The sequence below is a fragment of the Aspergillus nidulans genome, chromosome IV (assembly GCF_000011425.1).
Source record: "Aspergillus nidulans FGSC A4 chromosome IV".
In the NCBI taxonomy this organism is placed as follows: Eukaryota; Fungi; Ascomycota; class Eurotiomycetes; order Eurotiales; family Aspergillaceae; genus Aspergillus; species Aspergillus nidulans.
This window is the reverse complement of record NC_066260.1, coordinates 1,945,346-1,968,282: the sequence shown is the minus strand read 5'-3', so window position 1 is coordinate 1,968,282 and position 22,937 is coordinate 1,945,346. Positions and strand designations below refer to the sequence as shown.

The following is a 22,937-nucleotide window of genomic DNA, read 5'->3' as shown; positions in this document are numbered from 1 at the left end:
AAAGCAGGGAAAGAGGAATCCCCATGTGTCTTGGTCGTGAGCCACGACAGCTAAGACACTGTCGATGGAGTCTTTGAATAATGTCTACCAGATTATTGTCCGGATGAAGATGGAGCCTTCATCAGCCAGTGCCAGCTTTATCATCAATACCGACATCCGTCTCTCATTTTGGCCCCTCACTCCTTTACTCTGGTGTCAAAAGTCCTGGCGTCTCGGCTTCTCTGAAGACAGTCACTCTTCCAAATTGGGAGCCAACAAACTGCACTGCTGTCTAGATCTTTGTCCAATAATCCCGGCTCGGTCCCATGAAGATCAAACACTGCTTTTGACAATGGCTGCACGCCGGGGGCGATCAAAGTTTAGTCTGTCGGTCGGACCAGCTTCCAGCGGTAGTGCGGGAAGATGGTGAGAACTGACGCTGAGAAAGGGATCGCCCTGTAGTTTTCCAGACGATTTGTTGGTAACTCATCCAGCGGAAAAAATTGGAGAGGGAACTCCTGGACCAGCCACTACCACTATCATCATCAAAGCCAGTTTGAACATTCGACTGCATCCAAGTACAGAGTTGTTCCATCTGGGGATGCTGTTCGTATGCCGGACGTCAAAGACCCTGCAGGGGCTTCTAAGCCTTGAGGTCGCTAAAAGTGTGGCTGGCAGATAAGCCATACAAGACAACTTGGCCAAGACCTTCACGTCCCAGCTAATCAAGACAGAACTGAGTTCCAGTCAGTCTGACAGCCCGCTAAAAGGCTCTAATTGGGCAAGCTGAGAATAAGATGGTATGCTGATATGTGCAGTGAATGCGTGGTCCGGCAGAGGTCTGCGTCAAGTCGTCCGAACATAGCCGCTGCATGGCACCCGCACCGCCAGAGTCATGGTTCTCGTTGAATTGGCGGTTCGAATGTCTTACTTTGCTTTTGCCCTCTGTTTCATTGGAAGCTCCTTCGTCCATAAGCATGCAGAGCTCCGCGCCCGTTTCGATCTTGTCTGACTATCCACCTCTGATCCCAAGATGACAAGAAGGTGTAGACAGAGTTTCGCCCCTGAGAGATGCATACCGACGTTCATCTCAGCTGATGCAGCTAGCAATGTCGTGCTACCAAGATGAGGCACCATTTGCGCTACTGCTGCACTGCGCCTGCGCCCAAGGCAGATCGGTATGATTGCGGTATAGAGCGACTAACGGGACAGGACGACTGTCACAAGATAGTAGACCGCACAGATATTCCATATCAGAGTGATCATCGGCTGTGCCTTACTTGACGGGGCTCGATGCGGGAGAGGGCCGTGCTAGCGACCAACCAGTGTCTGGTGGCGTGGCTTGGCGGAATCTGATGGTCGGAGACAGGTCTGGGTCTGGGGGGGTTTGATCGAGGCGATCCTAGGTCGAATGAATACTCGGAAGAATGATAATCAATGTCGTCAATCTAAGGAGTCTGAGAGGCTCCAAACACTCAGGAGTGGATCAGCTGTCGCGTGGGGATGTCCCGATCAGGCAAACACTGGGACTTCCTGGCCGGGCCCCAACTAGCTGGCATCTCCATCCTCCACCCAAGCACACTTGCACTTGTGATTTCCAATAAAACTATACATTCGCGACTTGAGCTGAGCTCTAAATAGAACATGGCTTCTTTGCTTGGGGGCTGTTCTTTGGCAGCAGTCCAAAGCTGCGGTTTAGCGCTGCAACACGAGGTCCAGGTGCTAAAAGCAGGTCTGATCGGATTTCGACTACCAGTCCACCACCACCATCTCATCTCGAATTCCGACCTTGTCTTCGATAGATTCAGCACGCTTCACTCATGACATCGCCGATCGCTTCTTCGTTGGTCCCCTTCTCCAGTTATCTTCGCTTCGTTATCTGCGCCAAGCTGCCACCGTCTTCATGCCAGAGGCCCAGAGCAAGGGGCCCTTTCACCAGGGCAAACCACAATCGGCCAACACTGCCCGTTCTTGCCAGCCACCCTCTGTGAGATTGGTCGGATGATGCATCCTTCATACCAAGATTGGTCAGTCCCCGATGAAGGAAGCCCGGGAGGGGGCCAGAAAAAGAAACGCACGAACGAGTGCATGCATCTCTAGATGACGACAACGATGAAATTCACCAGTGCCACGCTTACCGCTGCTCACTGCTCCGCCCTATATCATCTAATGATAAGTCCTCATTTGGACGGGTTGAGGCTCAACTCATGAGTCACGTACTGTTATCGTTTCGTAATGAACTCCGTCCCCGTGGCACGAGTCCTGGGGAATGCTCTCCACGACGCAGGCGTTTGCGGCGCTGCACCCCGTCAGCCATTTGTCCCGCTCATGTACCCGTATTTTACGTGCGTGGATTTGTGTCTATGCGAATTTGGACTCGAAAAAAATCCAATTCCAGAAACTACCTCGAAATAAGGAGAGGAAAAAGTAAGAAAGGGTTGGCTCCAATGCAACCGCCCTGACTAGTCCTGTCCACTCCTAATTCCGCATCGATGGAGTCCGTCCGTCGGCACTAGACGCCAAACAGGGACATATGCCCAGTTCCCACCGGCGATTGTGCCTGTTCGTCCTGATGGAGGGTAGGAGTTGGTGACTTGAGGCTCATTCGAGATTCGCCAATTCGCGGTGCTCTCATTGCGGTTTTGCTTTGTCTTTTCCCACGCCAGGAAATTATCCTCGGGCGAGGGAGCCTAGCGGAGGATAAATGCCGCCATGGCTCCTCTGTGGTCATGGCCGTCTTAATTGTTTTGCTCAAGCTCAAATAAAGCATTGTACTTGCCTCTTGGTGTTCCTGCGCCTGTCATCCTTTGTTGACTTGACTTGATCAGCCTTCTGTCTTATGCTGAACAATGGAGGACCACTACCACTACCCTGGCTTTTATCACTACTCCGTACAAGATCATCTTGCAACTGCGCAAGAGGTCGAGGCCCAGTACTATCCTCACCACATTGCCGATGCAATGGCGGTTCCTATGTCTGATGCTATGATTGAGTGCGTTCCCATTGCAGCAGAGGCTACCGTCAAGGGCGCCCACTTTCCTCCATTCGAACCAATGCGATACCCTCCTCCCCCATCTGCTCCGGACCTAGGAAACTGGTGTCCTTTGTCGCCGTTTGACGAGAGCCTGCGCAGCGTCTCACCTCAGACAGACTGTCAGAGCAATTGCATGTCAGCCCTCAGCTACGATGACTCTATATCGTGCACATCCAGTTTTGAAAATTCGCCATCACCTTCATACCCCGAGATGCCAAGTACACTCTACAAACAAGAATCAATCAGTCACCCTGAGCCCACTCACGCAACGCCACATCAGAACTGTATGCTCCTGCAAGCATACACCCCAACCACCCACCAACCCGACGAGAACTCTTGCAACTTCACCTCTACTGCCGAGTGCGAGCGCGAAGCCCTTCTACCCGCTCGCAGACCGTTGACCGGCAACCGCGTTCAGAAGCACAGCAGCAAGGCGCGTAGAAAGACAGCGGCCAAACCCAGCCGCGCCGAAGCAGCCACAACCAAACAGACGTCCAAAAAGACTACCGACCGCCGCTTTGAATGCTGCTTCGCCCGCTATGGTTGTGAAAGCACCTTCCCCTCGAAGAACGAATGGAAGCGCCACGTCTACTCTCAGCACATCCAGACAGGCTTCTACAGATGTGACATCGGTCGCTGCAGTCTGAACAACCGCTCCCCGTCTCCTACCGGACTTCGAACACCAACTTCGTCCTTCCCACAAACCCCGTCGACTCCACTAACGCTCCTCGTGAACGACTTCAACCGGAAAGACCTCTTCATCCAGCACCAGCGCCGCATGCATTCTCCTTGGAGCGCAAACTCATCTACCCAGAAATCTTCCCGTAAAGCCTCCTCAGCCTCCCAGTCCGAAAAAGACTCCTTTGAAGAATCCCTCGAGGCAGTGGTTAAGCGGTGCTGGCATCAGCTTCGGGAGCCACCAACGCTAAGTCACTGCGGGTTCTGTGATATGGAGTTTTGCGGGGTAAATGCTTGGAAGGAGCGCATGGAGCATGTGGCGAGACACTATGAGAAGCGCGACCCTGGTCCTGAAAAGGAGGATTTGCCTTTGAGAGAATGGGCTGAGAAGAATGGAATTGTGAGTTGTGTCAATGGAGAGTGGAAGTTGGTTAGTCTTTGGCGGAAGTGATCTTCGGCCTGTCTGGCTGGCTTCATTAAATCCTCTTTTCGATCTGCGACTGTCCCTTTTTTACCTTTCTTATCTTTTATTGTATATCATCCTCGGTTAGTGATACCTGTTTGAAGGCTCTGTTTTCGGTAGGGTTCGGTGTTTGGTCGCCGTGACACAGTTTTGGTCATAATTATGATTCATGATGTGATGTGATGCGATGATATCCTGTATTAATTTGGACACGATATAAAACTCTTCTCTGGGCGGTTTCTATTACTTGCTTTTCATCTAACATGGCAAAATGCTGACTATGTTCTGTTAATCGTAACGGCAGTTTCTTGTTCAGACTGAACGTGCACGGTAGATAGTCTACGCCTGCTCTGAGTATCTGAAATTTCGTGCTCAATTATAGGAAGCTCCTCAGTGAACGCTCACTTCAGATTCAAATTCTCTTCTTTACCGAAAGTTCCTGGGCTTCCTTTATAAAGGGGACAGCTTCAAATTTTTTTTTATCGACTAACTGCATCAATAAGTATCCAAGAGCTTTGCCTGAAGGTCTGACCTTGTACTTAACTCTGAGACCAAGCAGGCCCTGCTAACACGTCCGATCATTCATACCTAAAGGAATTTCAGCCGGGGAATACTGAACAACTACCTGTGTCTGGCCCACATCCAATGCGAAAGGAGACATTACTGACTACCTGATGGAGACAGCGCCCCCGGCGAGGCTTATGTACTGCCAGAATTATATATACCATCAGTTTGAGACGAGGGTTTTGGAAAATATATACTCGTCTGGATGTTCGATCTTGTAGTTACTATCTTTTAAGAGAGTACTAGTATCAGAAAGATGAGCAGGGGCAGAACCAGCAAAATAGCAGAATCGACATCATCGTGAAATAGCACTTCTGCCACTGTGAGATCTGAACCGTTCAGGCTCTGTGGATGCCCGCCTTAGGCGCACAGCCAGCGTTGATTACCTCATTCTGGATCGTCGCTACTCAATGCGGTTCTGACGCCAGAAGGATTGAAGGCGAATATAATTAAGAGCATCTGAGGATGTATGTAGTATGACGGAGATTTGGAGTTATTTGGAGACGTGTCCAGGGAGAATGACTTCTTGAGTATAAGGTAGCATGAGATTACCAAGGTTTGTATATATTTTGTGCATATCTCTATCTACGCTCCACTTGCATTGGGTGCTGATTAAATAGGCGACCCAGGAGACAATCCACCTCCGCATTGGAGCTTCGACTTCCGCCTTCATTTTCAACTCCAACCATATAAACACATGTACCCTGCTATTGCTGCGCTAATGAATATGATTTATTTTTCTCATTCATTTTTCAAAGAGCAAACGCAGCAGCTCCCAATTACTCGAGACTAGACCTGACGACCTAAGAAACAGCCTGAGCACCGAACCTCTCAGACACGCACCGCACTCTTTCTTCTCATCGCCTCGATCTGAATATATTACCATGTACGTCCTGCTCCTTCACAAGTACCCGACCCAGAAGCGCGAACAGATACTAATAGCCGTTGTTGCAGGCCCGTCTACTCCCTTATAATCATCAATAAAGCCGGCGGCTTGATCTACCAGCGCGAGTTCCAGCCTGGCTTGCGCCAGCTCTCCACAAATGATTACTTAGTCCTTGCAGGGACATTTCATGGGTGCGCTCTTTGAATGACTCCCTTCACTTCAATTGGTCTACCGTGGGCCGGAGGGAACAGAAGTTTAATGAAAGGTGTGCTGATAATGAGGCGCAAACAGCGTACACGCAATAACCCGCTCAATAACGCCCAAACTCCCAAATCCTCTCTCCCCCGCCACTTCTATACCTATATCTTCCGGCGCCGGAACATCGTCGCCTTCACCATCGCCATCAACGCCCACACCAGCCACGTCCTCAAACCACACCCACACATCCACCCTCTCTACGACAACCCTCACACCATCCCCCGCCGTAAACCCCACCACGACATACCCGAACCCTCATCTTCCGGTAACGGGTCTCGAAACGCTTGAAACGGACAAGTTCCGATTGACGTGTTTTCAAACGCTCACTGGGACGAAGTTCCTACTATTCACAGACCCGCTTATGGATAATGTGGATATGGTCATGAAGGGGATATATGAGCTCTATGCGGACTATGTGATGAAGAATCCATTTTATCAGATTGAGATGCCGATTAGGTGTGAGAGGTTTGATAGGGGGCTGGGGGGATTCCTCAGGGTACGGGGGTGATTGCGTTTGTTGCCATGGAAGCGTGCGAGGTACCTAGTTGTATAGAATCACTACCCTTAGATCATTTATTTTCTCTGGGTTATTAGTGGGATAATAGGCTGGACAGACGTATGGCGATACGAATGACGATAATCTTCAGTTTATCATTGCTTATACTAATAGTACGACAGATTTGTTTTCGTAGGTAGGTGCGCCGGGTATGCATTAACGTTAAATAGAAACATCTAAGCGGTATCCATCTTGTCCGGATCCTCGTTATCCTTCTTGCTCGACGATCCCTCCTCTGGAATTCCCTCCAGATTCTCCTTACCCTGTTGCGCCTCCCGCTCCCGCCTCTCCTTCTCCTGCCGGTTCTTCTCTTCCTCTAGCGACAGACGCAGCGCAAAGGCGAGCTCGGGGTCGTTCTCGGCTGCAGCGTCCAGGTCAAACGCGCCACCATCACCACCATCACCGCCTCCCAGACCGCCAGCACCACCAGATCCATCGCCGCCAAGGATAGGTGAAGCCTGGAGTTCCTCGGAGAGCAGATTCGGACCGGGTGGGATGATGGCAAGGTTGGATCCGTCGCCGCCTTTGACGTTTTCGACGAAAGCTTCGAGTTTCTTAGTCTGGTCTGATTCGAGGTCACCAAAGGCGATAACGTCTATGGAGACGTTGTTCTTCTTCATTTTTTTGGCAAGCTTCACAAGGGTCTTCTCATCTTCGGCGATGGGGGAGCAAGAGAATACGATGATGCGTTGACGCTGGGACTTCTCGGAGCGGTGTTTGAGTGCAAGCTATCAATTTCGTCATGTCAGAATAGGTATATACCAGTAATAGTAAGAGGAAGCGTACACCGGCAACTTGTATACTCGAGGTGAAGTGGGCGGTCCCGTGGATCTTCGTGCGGTGCAGTCCGGCCAGAATGCCGCCGAAGTCAGTAGTGAATGTGGATAGCACTTCTGGGCCTTTCCCGCCCATACTCATCAGTCCTACGGCGGACTGGGGATGTGCGCGCATCTTGGCTGTGTGGATGACGCTGACGGCGTCGATCTGAGCTTGCCATCGTGTCGAGCTGTGGCGGTTAGCAACGGGTATTCGAAAGGAGGTAGGAGAGGTGTCAAGGTCCTACGTGTAGTCTCCATTTCTGCTGCTTTCGCTATTGTCAACGCTGGAATAGTTTAGCTGTCTCTGAAATCGGAGCTAGGTGATGGGCCGGGGGGCAACGAACATGATCATCGTAGCTTCAAGCGACATCTTGGCGGGTCAATCAGATGTGTGGGATATGCGTAGGAAGAGGCAGAGAAGAAATCGGACGTAATGGAAGCCGTTAGCTGAGAATGGACAAGGTGAGAGTGGATGATGGTGGGAGGATGAAGCTGGGCCGACAAGAGATGTCACCCGCAAGAGAGTTGAGGCTTGAGGAAGCTCACTAAGCTAACGACGAATTAAGTCAGCGCTTGTTTATCTTGTTCCACATCAACACCACAACTCCATCATTCTCCTCCACATCTTCGTCCACCACCACAACGCTGAGAGTCGCTATATTCGACCGTTCTAGATTTTCAATCATTGAAGTTAATCACGATAGTTTTGACTGACGCAATGAGTCCCACATCTAAACGCAAATCCCACGAGATGGCCGACGCGTATCCCGGCCTGGAGGATGCCACGCCCACAAACAGTCCCCCCAAGAAGCGCATGCGCATTACGCGAAGCCAGAAACAGGCTCTTATGGATAATTTGCAGCTTGAAAGTACGCTGTCCGGAATATAGCGACATAGAATTAATGCTAACTTGGGCAGTAACGGAACGAGCACGCAAACTCCGCGCACAATACGCTCTTCAGGCACAAGACTTGCGGGCCCGAATCGAACGACGCGTCAATCGAATTCCCGTGATCCTACGAAAAGCGAATATGGGCGAGCTGCTCGAAAAACACAATGCTTCTCTTCGTGCTCAACTGGAGAACTCATCGCCAAGGAAGTACCGTAGTCCGGCTAAAGGGTCCCGCAACTTTACGGCCATATCTGCGTCCGGCAGAAAGAAGGCTGCGACTGTTAGCCCAAGTCCTCGACGAGTGCGGAAGCAGCAGCATAGGTATGTGTAATTAGTTGTATATGTCACGACTGTGCTAAATGTGCTCGTTAGTCCCGCCGGCATCTACTCTGACAAAGAAAACGCTCCTGCGTCAGGCGAGCAACTGGATGTGCTCAAGAACCCCAAGCGACGCACCAAAGCCGGTACAACGGGTGGTACTTCGCGCATTGTCTCGCAGGAGGTTCGAGGAGCAGACTACAGAATTCTTTCGCCCAAGTCCTCCAACTCCAGAACCTACCCGCAATCTCCTCTTCTACGATCACCCGAGAAAGCCCAACCTTCTTCATATCTTTCTCGGCCCATGTCGCCCTTGAAACCATCTAGCCCCCTTAAGTCTACCACGGGTAACTACGCAGCGTCTCGCACGGGCTCATCACGAGGCGCTGTCCCGCCTCGGCCGCCATCTTCACAAACCAAACGTCCTGCAAGCAGGGCCGCCACGGCAGGACCGAGATCTATCCGCTCGCCCTTGTCACGACCTGGTACTCGGCAAACCGATCGCAGAGGTAGCGTTTCATCTTCCGCCTCATCAGGTACAACAGTAGCCAAAACTAGCTCGTCGCGGAGAATAACCACCGCCTCGACTGCCAGCGCTGCAACGAAGATGTCTACAGCGCGGTCTCAAGCTTCAGCCGCAGCGAAGAAGACTACAGTCTCAGGATCTAGGAAAGCAACCGTGCCGGCGGGTAGTGAGACTGCAACAGGCGGACGGCGGGTTCTGCGGAAGCGTGCTTAGACCCCTGGTTTATTCATGTATTAGTGCTTGGGTTCTCAGTTTGCTTTAATGCTGCATTCCGATATGAGGCGTGCTGAAAGCGGAGTCAAAGGGTCTGGTGTCTTTTAAGCCGCTTGGGATTAGAGTCTATATTCTTGCTTATTACGCTTACTTTGCTTATTCGAGGTATGGTCGGATGTCTGCTGTATTAGGTGCTTTCCGGCGTTTCGTGATCGTCGATTCAGATGCACGAGTTCAGTTGAATGTTTAGCTGATTCTTTCGCCTGATTATATAAGTATGTCCACAAAATAGTCAACCGTAGAAAAATGAGATATGAACATTGCGCCGTTGTGAATTGAAGGAAAGTACCACGCTTGAGCATGGCACATAACGTTACTACTAAAGATGAAGGGTTGTCTCAGGATGGGTATCATACTTCACACGCAAGTAAACTTGTTGCGGCGATCAAGGTTACGGCAATTCATCTTCTTTCATCTGTTGGTACGCCCCGGCACACTTCACAGTATCCCAGTCGTCAAGGAATCAGCAATGACATAAGAGCCGTGTTGCGCGGAAAAACAGTGATAGAGGGTTTAAGTGAAAGAGCGCAGTAGCGTCATCCTTGCAGGCATCCTTGTTCTTCTTGGTGTTCTTCTTCCATTGTTTTATGGACAGGCACCCAATCTTACGCCGGCCTGACCGATTTGAATCTCCATACCAAGGCATAAAGGTTGGTATTTACTCAAAAGCATCCCTGTGCGATGCAACCAACATCAATATGATAACTCATATATATCCGCTAATAGGCTAGGTAGGTGACTTACTCAACAGACCTCTCCACATCCCTCCGCAGCGTCCTTTTGTACTTCTTACGGTCCTCTGGTGAACCCCAGAACAGTTTCGCTGCTTCAATATTGACCGTTGTGCGCGGATCATAAGGGGGCTCTTGCTCCTCTAACACGGCAACGATCGCTTCAACGTGTTGACGCATCTCCTCGATTCTTCGGGGAAAATAGCATAGGACGCCCTCCTTTGACACCCGGACGTGGAAGAGGCGCGTCTCGACGAAAATACGGGGCTGTTCTTCGGGAAATCGGGGACTCAGGTGGATACGGATCTTGATAATGCCGCCCTCCAGGGGTGTGGTTGGGCGGCCAAAGTACGTGAGCTTCCAGAGAAAGGGGTTACCGTTGACAAGAGTCAAATCAATCGAGTAGTTTTTGTGGTTTTTCAGGGTTTCAACGATTTGCTCGTACTGCCTCTGGAGGTTGACTGCGATGCCTAGTTCGTTCTTTTTGGCTTCTAGCCCCTGTGCCTGCCAGTTCTTGGTTTCGTCCATGATCTTGCCTTTAAGGTACATTAGTCGTTGCTGGAGCTCTGGGTAGTCAAAATGACCGTCCATGGTATTGCCATGGCTTTCAAAGGGCATTCGGTGGAACGGGAGCTTGGGTGTGATGGTCTCTTTCGCTGATTCGCTCTGGATGAGCTGCACGTATGAATCGTAATACCAGAGGAAACGGCGTTTCCGCAGATCAATGAACGCATTGGTAGAGGTGTGGTTCTCATCCTCAGAACTATCATCGGCTTCCGACAGGTATTTTTCGTACCCCGGCGATTTCGAGGTTGCGTCGAGCGAGATACCCATGGCGGACTCCAGGGGTTGAAGGACTGCTATGCGTATTGTTTCATGGCGGATCTTCGCTTTATAATGCGCCATATTTTCCTCGTCTGTTTGCGACTTGGCGTGTTCGTACCCTGGCTCGTTCTCGTAAGGGTTTGAGGACATGAGACTTTGGATAGAAATCAGGACTGACTCTAGTCCTTGTGCTGATGACCATTGTTCTCCTGGCTGGCCGGTCCATGTTCTACACAGAATTAGTTGAATTGACGCCTCAGAAGATGCGAGGGATCTTGCTTTACCCGAGAATCGATCTTCTTGCGTCAGAAAACTAGCAACATGATGTCCAGTTGGCAAACTTACAAGCAGACCTTCCCTCCAGCATACAGATTCGGGCTGAATCTACAAACTCCCGAATTGGTCGTCAGAGCCCTTACGCTTGGAGCACGCGCAGGGTAATCTGGAGGCTTGATGAGCATCAATCAGGCATTGAAAATGGCAAAACATACCTTTTCCAAACTTGATGCTGAACTATATTGTTCCGAATTCAGCAAGAAGGTCTAATAGCAGAATAAAATATATCTGACCTCAAAGAAACCAAACTGATACGGCGTCTCTGGTGGTCCCAGAATGACCGCGCGCACATTTCGAATGTCTTTTTCATCGTAGTCAACTGCAATCGCTTTACCAACGGTTAGCGAGAACATCCTACCGAGCATGGAAGGCCTTGCTGGTTAATTTGGAATAAAAGAGAATCATCTCTCTTCGAAGTGCTTACAAAGGTCGGCACTGTTCTCTATCTGCTTGATCTCCTGGTATCGAGACTTGTGTTAGTCTATTCTAGGGCATATTATGGGAAGATGACTCTAATAATGAACTGAAGATTACCCTTGTGATGCGGATAATCGCTTGATCAGACATCTTCAAGCAACTATGTTTGGAAAAGTAGAAGAATATTGATCCGACGTGAGACCAGACTGTCTGATAGCCTGAGATCGAGAGGACGGCGTAAAGTTCCGAGAGGAGGATATGTTCCTGTTAGGATGAGAGATCCAAAAGGCTATGATGAGGGATTAGGATGGAAGGGGCAAAAAGACAGTTCTGATACGAATGATGTTGAGGTATAATTGCTGGGAGAGGTGTGGAAGACAGGTAGAGAGAACCGAACAGGCTGATACAGACATACAGCACTGCAGTCAGCCACGCCAACAGCCTGGACCACATCCAAAGAGCAAACAGCGCAGGGAAACAATCACAACGCTCCTATTCATCTAGAACAATTGCTATCATTTAGAGGCACCGTTAATTTCTTTGTAATTCATACTATTCAACATGGATAAACCGGTATATTTTTCTAGGCTGTAATTTTCCAGTTCAAGCTTGTAACAGAGAGTTTGATGCATCAAACAATTCAGGATCCTACCTTTCTTTTTCTCTTCAGCCTCCAGGCGAGGCAGGCTGACATGTGCGTAGTAGCTGATGCCTACTCTAGGCAACCCAGCCTGGTGCAGGTTGAAATGGCTTTGACGTCACACGAAGAGCAGAGTGAAATTTGAAGCCTCATAGCAAAGCATATCGAAAACGGAAAGGTAACCAGCTGTCTTGGAGTCATGACCCCGCCAATATAAGCAAAAGCGGCACTACGGCATACAGTACCTGTCCTGTAAACTCAGAGTCTATACCAGCCGCCGAGGGAGGGCGGGCTTCCCCACAGGCTTCCCCACAAGCTTGTACTGCATGTACGCAGTCGAGACATTCAGAAACTATACAGGCATTCTGGGTTCAAAATGGCTGCAGAAAGCCAAGAAGGTCAGAGCTAACTGGATATCATATCCAGGCCCTGTTGTTCTCAAGAGATAGTTGACTACGAACTCGCAGTTCTTGCCCCTGAGCGGGGGCTCGCAGAGATGCGTTCAATATGTGGCCTGAAACTTGCGCGCTGATGCCTCAGGCTATGTTAGCGACCAGAATATTACGTAGACAAACTCAAGGTTTCTTTTTACTCCCCAAGTCCATCAGCTCATTGATTCAGACAGAACGTTGATTTCGTCTTCAACCGGATTTAATTCCTGTGGAGTCGTGGACCCTTTTTCCCAGGCACAAGTTCCAGCCACCCAAAAGGAGTGCAAAACAAACATATGACCCTTTCTTTCAAGGCGGTGTGAGCAGCGGTAAAGCTGACACGTGATGCTGGCAGCATAGGGGGGCAGAGCAACAATGTATTCGCACTGCCCCAAACATACCCTTCTGACTATTGAGTCTGGTTTTGTTGGCTGTGATTGCTGGGCTTTTTTTTTTTTTTTTTTTTTTTTTCAAAAAACTGCCTTCTGATTTTCAGGGGAATTCGAGACTGTGCTGTCGAAGAATCCCCTTTGGTTGAAAGTGACCAGGTATGGTGTTGATCTTGGCCATCAACCTCCGCCGCTCGTTGGTCTCACTTTGAGCTCCGGCCCTTTCAATCCGATACCTTCTTCACAAGGCGGCTACGTTCTGCTGTTGAGCTGACTTGACTTCTTCTTCCTGTTCAAGTGGGTGATTCTGTGGCTTACTTGCCAGCCCTATCGGTCACGCGCTGTGATCCTTGTCCCTCGAGTTTCCCCGCAAGCTCTACCTGAATGGCTTGAAGTGAGTTCGCCATGAATTGACCCTAAACATGCTTCCTCCCAGCCCCGCGCGAAGCTAAGAACACGCTGTCTAAACTAACATCCCATTTCAAAGCACAGGAGACTGTTTGGATGTGCCATTTTTACGCTTAGTAACTTGCATCGCCTGTTAACACTTCTTGATCGAATAACCTGCGCTCTCATCGAATCTCTTTGACTCCGGCGGCAAACCGACCCTTACCTTTGCAATACCTCGTTCAATCATATCGGAACAAAGTTAAGAAGAAATCATCACATATTGATTGGAGACGTATAGTTGGATCAATATTCCAAAGGCATAGTTCTTCACAGGACATGCCTCCCGGCGACGTTTCACTGCCGGACAGCCTCGTGCCGGGCAACGGGGCTGTCCGCCCGTCCCTGAACACCAGTGGCTACGGCGGTAGCAATGGAGGAAGCTTTCAGACGCAAACGCCCACGTCTCCTGCTGACAGTACTGTTCCCTTCGACTCCCCTCGCACACGGCCATGGAACGCGTCCTCTACTGGACCGGATTCCGGTCAAAGCCCGGTAGATGGTCGCCCTATCCGACGTCTAGACTCGAATCCCGTTGACGCCAGAGACCCGACGACGCCTCAAGATCGGACTAATCACTGGGAAAATTCAGGGCCGCTTGAAAGACCCCGACCGAATGGCCGACCGCACGCCAAGTCCCCTGGAAGCTCATCAAGGATTTGCAAAAAGTGCAATGAACCCCTCACCGGCCAGTTCGTTCGAGCACTGATGGCGACATATCATCTCGAGTGCTTTAAGTGTGAGGTGAGATTTTCAGCTCTGAGCTTATTCCATTTCAGCATACTAACTACACCAATAGGACTGTGGGCAAATAGTAGCATCCAAGTTCTTCCCCGTCGATGCAGAAGATGGAAGCGGGCAATATCCATTATGTGAAATTGATTACTTCCGAAGGCTAGACCTTTTATGTCACGATTGTGGTGGTGCGCTGCGAGGATCCTATATCACCGCACTGGACCGCAAGTACCACATTGAGCATTTTACCTGCTCGGTCTGTCCAACAGTTTTTGGCGCACAGGACTCTTACTATGAGCACGAGGGCAAAGTATATTGTCATTACCACTACTCTACGCAGTTCGCCCAACGGTGCCACGGCTGTCACACTGCAATTTTGAAGCAGTTCGTGGAGATTTTCCGCAACGGACAGAACCAACATTGGCATCCTGAATGTTACATGATCCATAAATTTTGGAATGTTCGCCTTGCTCCGACCGGCCAGCCTCTGGAATATCCTCAGATGAAAGAGGATGCTAGCGACGAGGAGCGGAACCAGATTCGCGAAGAAGAAGACTTGATGGAGGAAAAGGTGTACAAAATCTGGAGCACTCTCTCCACCTTCGAGGAGTCGTCTGCTGCCTGCATCTCAGATATGCTATTGCATGTCAGTAACGGCGCGTACCTAGATGGGGTTCTTGTCGCGAAGCGGTTTATCGGCCACGTAGAAATCCTTTTCTCCGCTGTTGATGAACTCGCCGTATCCATCAAAGCCCAAGGAATGAAGGGTAAGACATGACTTTTCACAAACTTCGACTAACCAGCTAACTTTCCGTCTAGACCTCGCCTTCGGTCGTGAGGCGAAACTTCTCTGCAAAAAGATCGTCGCATTTTTTGCACTGCTGTCCAAAACTCAGGAAACCGGCGTCAAGAAACTCGGCGTTACCCAAGAACTTTTATCGCTTGTTACCGGTCTTGCTCACTACCTCAAACTTCTCATCCGCATTGGATTGCAAGGCGCTCTGAAGCTAGAGAGAGAACAGCAAAGCCCTGAAGGCCTCCACAGCCTCCTAGACCGTCTTGGAGATCTTGAGTCACTACGGCCGCTCGAGGAGGAGGAAACGCCGGCAGATCTGTTGGTCGGTGTAGACACGTTGGCCGATCAGCTCTCCGATTGCTGCGCAGCGTGTAAGGAGCCTATTGATGATGAGTGCGTCATGCTCGGTGACAATAGATGGCACATAAAGCCTCCGCATTTTCTCTGCTCGTCGTGCCAGACAGACCTGACAACAAATCTTCAGGATGCTTTTTTGAGCCCCAAGGACAAGCAGATTTTATGTTCTAGTTGTGTCACTCACAAAGGTATTGTGAACAACACGCAGAAGGGCTTTATACGCGTCACAAAACTCCAACAATTTGTCTTTCTACTTAGAGTAGCTCTGGCACGGCTTCTTGCTGTTTTACGAGCTGGAGGAACCCTTTTCCCACCAGGTATGTATTCAATATACACCTGCTGAACTCCCAGAAACTGACATGCCGTCTTCGTTTGTAGAAGACTCTGTTGTACAGTCTGACGGTAATCAAATACCTCCTGGTGGCGAGTTGCGCCGCAGAAAAGATGGAGACGGGTCTTCTCTCGAGCAGACAGTCGGTGAGATGCGACGCTTACGGTCAATCCGGAATGAGCGCACACTTTCCACAACGTACAAGAAGGCTAGAGCGTCGAGGATTATTGACGGGCCTGAAGGAAGGAGCGTCAGACCTGGTTCCTCAGGCGGCGAAGGCTCGGACTCTAGGGGACCTGGCTTCCAAATTGTGGAGGAAAAGGACGCCAATGGAGAACCTGTTACTGAGCTAGCATTTGGCAATCAAGATGCCTTGACGTTGGATGACATTCCTCGAATTGTCGCAGCAGAGCAAGCCAAAGAGCAGCGCCCGAACGCTTACAGACATGCTGGCACCAAGCTCGTGGGCACGACTGAACCTCTTCCCAGGTACAACCAGGGACATCAGCGCGGTGTTTCTAATGCTGGTATCGAACAACCTTACCCTGCGCCGACTGGGAGGGGCAAACGGTACTTTTCCGAACTCTCTGCCCTGGAATACTTTATTGTAAGACATGTTGCTGTGTTGTCTATGGAGCCCTTGCTGGAAGGTGCTTTCACTCTGGAGGAACTCCTTTCATTGATTGAATCGCGGAAACCAACGATATGGGGTATCTTCGGCAGAGCTTTTACCAAGGATGCCAAAAAGGGTGGAAAGAAGAAGGGCGTCTTTGGCGTTAGCCTTGACTACCTTGTTGAAAAGGAAGGCACCGAGTCTACCCATGGCGTCGGCCCGGGGGCTCTTCGTATTCCGGCTCTTGTTGATGATTCTGTGTCTGCCATGCGCCAAATGGACATGTCTGTTGAAGGTGTCTTCCGGAAAAACGGCAACATTAGACGACTGAAAGACATCTCGGAGATGATCGACACCAAGTACGAGCAAGTGGATTTGACAAAGGAGAACCCAGTTCAGATTGCTGCTCTTCTCAAGAAATTCCTCCGCGAAATGCCCGATCCACTTCTAACATTTAAGTTGCACCGTTTGTTTGTTGCATCTCAAAGTATGTCGCAATTGCCGTGACATATTGACTTGTGCTAACCTCATATCTAGAAATCCCTGATTTGGAAAAACAGAAGCGGGTGCTTCATCTCACATGTTGCTTGCTTCCTAAAGCTCATCGTGACACAATGGAAGTCTTGTTCGCTTTTCTCAATTGGACATCATCCTTCTCCCATGTCGATGAAGAGACTGGCAGCAAGATGGACATCCATAATCTCGCAACCGTTATGACTCCTAACATTCTCTATCCCAATACGAAGACAAGCGCTGTGGATGAAAGCTTCCTCGCAATCGAAGCTGTCAACGCGCTCATTACGTACAATGACACCATGTGTGAGGTATGTATTCGCCAATCTGATTGCTGAGCTGTTCGCTAAACCGAACGTACAGATTCCGGAAGACCTTCAATCTGTTCTCAGCGACAGCCACCTCTTCAAGGAGAACTCGGAAGTCACGACCAAAGATATCCTGAAAAGATATGGTGACATTGCAAGGGGTGGCTTCTCTCAGAAAGCAAGCAATGGCGGTGAAACATTCACTATAACTAATCAAAGCCGTGGAGCCAACGTCCCTACTTCTGCCCGGATTGAGACAGACCCGTACCAGGATACGGCATCTCAGATGCAAAGTTCGGTTCGACATGTGCCTGGACCGGGTGGAAACTCGCATCCAAGTGGTGCCATCGCACCCAACAAAGATCTCGATAAACGCACCCGCAGCACTAGCACAGGCAGTCAATCCGAAGGCCAGCCCCAGCAGGTACCTTACAGAGCTCGTCCAAACCCAGGACCTATGGGCGTTGCTGGTTAACCATGTTTTCGGTCTACATATGATGATCAGGGTTGCTTATTCCACTCTTGGGCCGCGTGTCGTTTCACTGTTTGAGCTTCCAGAGAGATGCTATATGCGTATTTTCGGCCATGGAGCATTTTCTTCACCTTAACTGCCACACCTGCTTGCGGTCAGTTTTCTTATCCAAGTTCAGTCTCAACGCAACGTGTTCGGATCTCCTAGTTTGGGCTATTGAAGCGCCATCTGCTCGCCTCTCTCGTCTTTTAAAAATTATTGCATTGCAAACCGGTCGCAAAGTTCCGTCTCATCTTTCTTATCTTGTTCATTGGTCAGCCGCCGTCAGAAACTTGAGGAACTTTACTTCGGTTCAGGCATGGCTTTCCATTCACATTTCTGGACTTGGGGTGTCATTTCTGTCGTTCATTGTGCTTGTTTATTGCATCGCATTTGGCAATTAGTATGTCATATGAGCATTGCCCTCTAGTCCAGCAATGCTCTAGTCTGTCTTCGTCATTCCATTTCTCTCCTCCATACTCCCTGACTTCTCATCCCTCATCGCTTCACATCTCTCATCAATCTGCGAGAGCCTTTACTTATTTGACCACTGACTCCTGTTAAAGTTGGCTTTTGTTTCTTTCTCATTTCTTTCCCGCCAGTCGATAATAAGACGGCAAAGATACCTAACAATGGCGAGTCTTGTTTCTTTTTCCACCCTCTCTCTACGTACTGCACTTCTTTATCTGACTTCTTTATCTTTCCTCTTCCCATTCCCCTTCTCTTTTCTCTTCTCTTGAAGCGGCGTCTTAACTTGTTGTCATTGAGTCCGCTGGAAGTGTTCGGTGGTTCCATTGCAGGTTCTGGTTGTCTTCCTCTGATCTCTACAGTTACCCAAAGCATCCATGTGATCTCAATATGGTGGTGCTCTCTGTTCCTCAATCATAGGCTATGTAGTTTATGTACAGTCCGTGGCAAATGGGTTGCCTCTGGTGTACTACGCTGTCTGCATGTCTCTATCTACGTAGGAAGTGGATCAAATCACGTGCACTGTCTGGAGCTAGCCCCAGTCGTTCGGCCCCAGACCCATCTATCCATAAACTGATTTCTCTGAGATTAAGACAGATTTCACTGCCAGCAGTGCCCAGCTAATTCCTCCGACCGTGACCTGCCTCGTCGCTCCCTCCTACGCCGTCTTTCTCCTAGAACTAGCCGCTTCGCCTCCCCCCTTTTGTCATAATGACTACAAAGCGACCTACCATGACCCTGGGCACTGTCCTGGTAGTTGGAGGGTGCGGCTTTCTAGGCTCTCACATCGTCGATCAGCTATTGAATTTCCCAACTGAGACCGACCCCAGCGCTTCCCTCCCCAAACCCCAGGGGGATAAAAGATTCGACTACCCCAAACTCGGAGACCGTTACCCAGTATGCATTGCCAAAGTCGCTGTGGCTGACCTGCGGACTACAAACAACCGGTTACCTGGGGCGGACTACTACGAGGGCGACCTGACGTCCGCTGAATCGATGCTGTCCGTCTTTCGCAAGGTCAAACCGGACGTGGTCATTCATACCGCGAGTGCAATGTTGACAGATAAAAATTTGCTGTACCAGCTCAACGTCGAAGGGACAAAGACCTTGCTCGAAGTTGCGGGTGGTGCCCGGGGAGATTGGGGAGGCAAGTGCAAGGCATTCGTCTATACGAGCTCAGCCTCGGTTATCCACGACACACAGAGCGACCTACTTAATGTGAACGAGGACTGGCCTCTCATCAGGGGAAAGCTGCAGCAGGAGTACTATTCCGATACCAAGGTACACCATCTCTCCTCTGGTCTTCCCAAAAGGAAGGAAAGAAAAGAAAAGAAGAAGAAATTTCGATATTATTATAAGAAGAGATCGCTAACATTAAGTGAAACCACAGGCTGAAGCCGAAGAAGCCGTCCTGAAATACAACCGCAAATCCCCATCCTCAATGCTAACCTGCGCGCTCCGCCCGTCCGGCATTTACGGCGAAAAGGACGGCCAACTGATTATTAAAATGCTCAGCCATGGCGTTAACGCCTCGCCCACTGTCCGGAAAATGCAGCTCGGCGAGAACAACAATCTTTTCGATTTCACATACGTCGGAAACGTCGCGTACTCACATCTCCTTGCGGCTTTCCGCCTCCTAGCCATTTACAAACGCGTCGAATCAGGCCAGGGTGACCTCCTCGACTACGAACGCGTCGACGGTGAGGCCTTCCTCATCACAAACGACCAACCCGTCTACTTCTGGGACTTTACGCATGCTGCCTGGGCGCTTGCGGATAAGGTCGTCGAACCGCATCAAACCTGGCAGCTTCCTGAGTGGCTGCTCGGTCCTATTGGAGGTCTTGCCGAGGCCGTTCTGGGACTCGTGGGGAAAACGCCAAATCTCACGCGGCGGGCGGTGCGTTACTCCTGTATGACGAGGTACTACTCCTGTGACAAGGCTAAGGATCGCCTTGGGTACACGCCTATTGTCCCCCTTGATGAGGGTCTTGCCCGTGCTGTGGGGTATTTCCTCGAGCGCTGGCGTCTGGAGGGTGAAAAGAAAGGGCAGTGATTCTTGTTGCAAACTGACGTTCGTTATCTCTTATTGTAATATATCCATACTCGAGGCTACGACATACCTGTCTGAGAATCTTTTTTACGTATATACCTCCTAATTATGCTTCAACAGTTTCTTCTTTTTACCGTTTCAACCGTTCGCGTTTCCGTCAACGTCCACTTTTTATTTCCCTATGCTAGATGGAATATATAGGGAATACCTGCATAAAGTTCAGAAAACCCAGAGCACTGAAACACACACACAAAATATTATATGTTATGGTCTCTAAATCCAGTCTATGTCTAAAATCCTCGTTCCTCTATTGTTTCGCAGTACTCAGAAAGATTCCGTCTCTACTGTCGGCGAAGTACTCAGTAAATTGGCTCTCTAAACTTGGAATCCTATTGCGAACTCAGGACGGCCAACGTATTGATGAATAAATTAGTCGACATTAGATGCTATTTGATACGTATTTGGATTCCTTTTGGCATGATGACCCACTCTAACATAATGTGCGCTTGCATGATATATGAGCGTATGGAGCTAAGGTTGCTGGTTGGACTATTCTCCTCTCTTAGACTAATGCGTCTAGGCATACTGCAGCACGGGGCTATGTTTTCTAACTTGGATGAGTCTGGAATACACTCAAAGGCTGTTGGGACAGATTCGGGCTTTCAGAAGACTAGGCAAAGTGAGCGCGGAGCAGAAATGGAAATTGTCTACTTGATATAGTGCATATGCATAAGAGTGGTGAAAAAAAATCGAAATAGTTAAAGCAATGAAGAGGAGAAGGAGAAATGGCAAGGTAGAGAAGAGAAGCACAAAGAGTTTAAGCGCAGCGCAGGTGGATCTTCAACGCTCGCCAATTATAGAGAGTGCTAAATAGTAATATACATATACCCAGCCGTCTAGAGCCAAAAGAAAATAAGAAGAATTGGGAAAGTTATGGCATAAACAAGGCAAAACTGGGTCATACTTTGCTTGACCCTTTGCTGAGGAACGTGTTCAAGCTAGATTTCGTCCGAATTCGCATGCTAACCACAAACAAGACCAATGCCACAACCCACTCACACCACAAAATCGGAAAGGCCCGATACAGATGCGGGTTACACCCGTCCATCCAGTTCTGAAGCAGGAGCTCATAAAGAGAATGTGCCGGGAATGCATACCCGATACGATAGAAGCCCGGAGACAGGTCAAACGGACCAATGGTACTGGAGACGTTGAGTATGGTCCAGGTCAAGACAAAGAAAGGTACGATGGGCATCGGGATGACAGAGATAGCGGAGTCGATGAAAAGGAAATGGACATGCATGGCCAGCCAGATTGCCATCCAGGTTAAAGCGAATTGGCCGGACGAGACATCCCGATTTTCGCGGAACGCCCAAATATATCCAGTCATTACGAGGGGCGGCACCGAATGTGTAGCAGACTGATATGGTGAATCGGAGGATAGTGTTCTGTCTTGGGGAGTAGGCGTTGAAGATGTTGGTTTGGGCAGAGATGCCACCGAAAGCCATTATGAAGAACTGGATAAGGATAGGCATAACCATTGAGACTGTATTGTAGTAGAGCCGGACGCCCTGGTTCATTGGCTGAATATTAGGTAGATGAGACTGGATCGAGAACAATTTTCGCGATGTAGGGGTCGGAGGCGTTGACTGCGTTTAGGGCTGCGGTAAGGCTCGTCTGCTTGTAGATGGCAGCAGCGGCTTGAGAGAGCTGAGCCAGATTCGAGTACACGCCTTGCGCATAGGCCGGACAAACGGCACTTTTATAAACATAACCTAGGGCCTGGGTGCTATCGTACGCTTTCGCGCTGTCTGATGAAGATAGCGCGTCAGTTATTCGCAAGGAGGCACCAGGGACAGAATATATAGCTCTCCAGTAGTCGCCTTTGCAGTAGCTTCCTGGATGTCCTGCTCTGTTGGGTACTCCTCTTGCGTGTGTTGGTGGATAGTTGGAAATCCAGGGCATTGTATCATGGTGTAGGCCGTTGTGACGGACTGGCCAACCGCGCCCCCATCGTAGTCGACATACAACACCTTCATTGTGCTATATCGCAAGGAGCCGCGATACGCTGTGCCGTACAGATAGCTCATATTGCAAGGATTAGCAACTGCAACGAGACTGTTGCGCCGACAACGCCAGTGAGGAAGGGTTTGAGGACCGTCATGGTGCCTGCCTTCCGTCGTAGTTTGCCAAGGTGTCAAAAAAGAGAAGTGAGGGGTTAGAGGTGCACGAGTGCTTTGAGGATTGCGGAATGCCCATTATACAAGAAGGGATCCGTATCTATAAGTATGTGTCAACATGGGAGGTCGACAAGCAAGATGCCAATAATCCCTCACACCGAGTTCAATCTTACTTCCGTAGGAAGGATTTTGGCTCTGGACCCTTCAGTGAAACTAAAAAAATCATCATTGGAATACGTATCGAAATTGTGACACTGATCTCCACTCGCCTGGACATAATACTCCGTAGAACATCCGATGCTCGACGACCTTCCGATGAGGTAAGCGGAAGGACCCATTAATTTCGGCAGCGGCGCTCTCCGTCCGGCCTCCGAAGTATACCCATGTCTTCAGTAGATATAGTAAGAACACTAGCAAACCGATCTAACCACCGAATTCAGGTAATGACCCGAGTGGGCAGGCCGCTGCAGATCGGCGCGGTCGTCTTGCCGCCTGCAGGCTCTTTAGAAGGTATGAGGCTTTTTCATCGGCCTATATCTCGAGAATGTATGTATAAAAAGCTGCACGCATCCCCATCGTCGGTATATTGCTTCCTGAATACATCAGAAATCAGC

The 22,937-nt window shown here is 49.7% G+C and overlaps 7 protein-coding genes across 7 annotated transcripts, besides 1 other annotated feature; 4 read left to right on the top strand and 3 right to left on the bottom strand.

The window, feature by feature from the left end:
- Nucleotides 1-22,937: part of a sequence feature (contig 1.129 1..627835(1)) that runs on past both edges of the window.
- On the top strand, nucleotides 2,829-4,224 carry ANIA_07580 (putative C2H2 finger domain protein; the record flags this gene model as incomplete). The annotated part of the gene is made up of 1 exon (XM_675757.2): nucleotides 2,829-4,224. One exon carries the CDS (start codon nucleotides 2,829-2,831, stop codon nucleotides 4,140-4,142), a length of 1,314 nt encoding a protein of 437 aa, XP_680849.1. The 3' UTR covers nucleotides 4,143-4,224.
- Nucleotides 6,595-7,369, bottom strand: ANIA_07579 (proteasome regulatory particle base subunit RPN10; the record flags this gene model as incomplete). Its single annotated transcript, XM_675756.1, has 2 exons — nucleotides 6,595-7,146; nucleotides 7,205-7,369. The coding sequence occupies 2 exons, from the start codon at nucleotides 7,367-7,369 to the stop codon at nucleotides 6,595-6,597; spliced, it is 717 nt and encodes a 238-aa protein (XP_680848.1).
- Nucleotides 7,955-9,185, top strand: ANIA_07578 (uncharacterized protein; the record flags this gene model as incomplete). Its single annotated transcript, XM_675755.1, has 3 exons — nucleotides 7,955-8,105; nucleotides 8,155-8,449; nucleotides 8,501-9,185. The coding sequence occupies 3 exons, from the start codon at nucleotides 7,955-7,957 to the stop codon at nucleotides 9,183-9,185; spliced, it is 1,131 nt and encodes a 376-aa protein (XP_680847.1).
- On the bottom strand, nucleotides 9,904-11,854 carry ANIA_07577 (ubiquitin-conjugating enzyme E2; the record flags this gene model as incomplete). The annotated part of the gene is made up of 8 exons (XM_050612023.1): nucleotides 11,672-11,854; nucleotides 11,562-11,595; nucleotides 11,371-11,465; nucleotides 11,293-11,314; nucleotides 11,147-11,243; nucleotides 11,086-11,097; nucleotides 9,990-11,030; nucleotides 9,904-9,919 (listed from the first exon to the last, which is right to left on the bottom strand). The coding sequence occupies exons 1-8, from the start codon at nucleotides 11,702-11,704 to the stop codon at nucleotides 9,904-9,906; spliced, it is 1,350 nt and encodes a 449-aa protein (XP_050467984.1). The 5' UTR covers nucleotides 11,705-11,854.
- ANIA_07576 (GTPase-activating protein LRG1) lies at nucleotides 13,741-17,589 on the top strand (the record flags this gene model as incomplete). Its single annotated transcript, XM_675753.1, has 6 exons — nucleotides 13,741-14,205; nucleotides 14,261-14,963; nucleotides 15,016-15,666; nucleotides 15,701-16,780; nucleotides 16,831-17,117; nucleotides 17,170-17,589. 6 exons carry the CDS (start codon nucleotides 13,741-13,743, stop codon nucleotides 17,587-17,589), a joined length of 3,606 nt encoding a protein of 1,201 aa, XP_680845.1.
- ANIA_07575 (C-3 sterol dehydrogenase/C-4 decarboxylase) lies at nucleotides 18,711-20,246 on the top strand. Its single transcript, XM_675752.2, has 2 exons — nucleotides 18,711-19,374; nucleotides 19,484-20,246. The coding sequence occupies exons 1-2, from the start codon at nucleotides 18,805-18,807 to the stop codon at nucleotides 20,144-20,146; spliced, it is 1,233 nt and encodes a 410-aa protein (XP_680844.1). The 5' UTR covers nucleotides 18,711-18,804; the 3' UTR covers nucleotides 20,147-20,246.
- On the bottom strand, nucleotides 20,984-21,533 carry ANIA_07574 (uncharacterized protein; the record flags this gene model as incomplete). The annotated part of the gene is made up of 2 exons (XM_675751.1): nucleotides 20,984-21,009; nucleotides 21,203-21,533. The coding sequence occupies 2 exons, from the start codon at nucleotides 21,531-21,533 to the stop codon at nucleotides 20,984-20,986; spliced, it is 357 nt and encodes a 118-aa protein (XP_680843.1).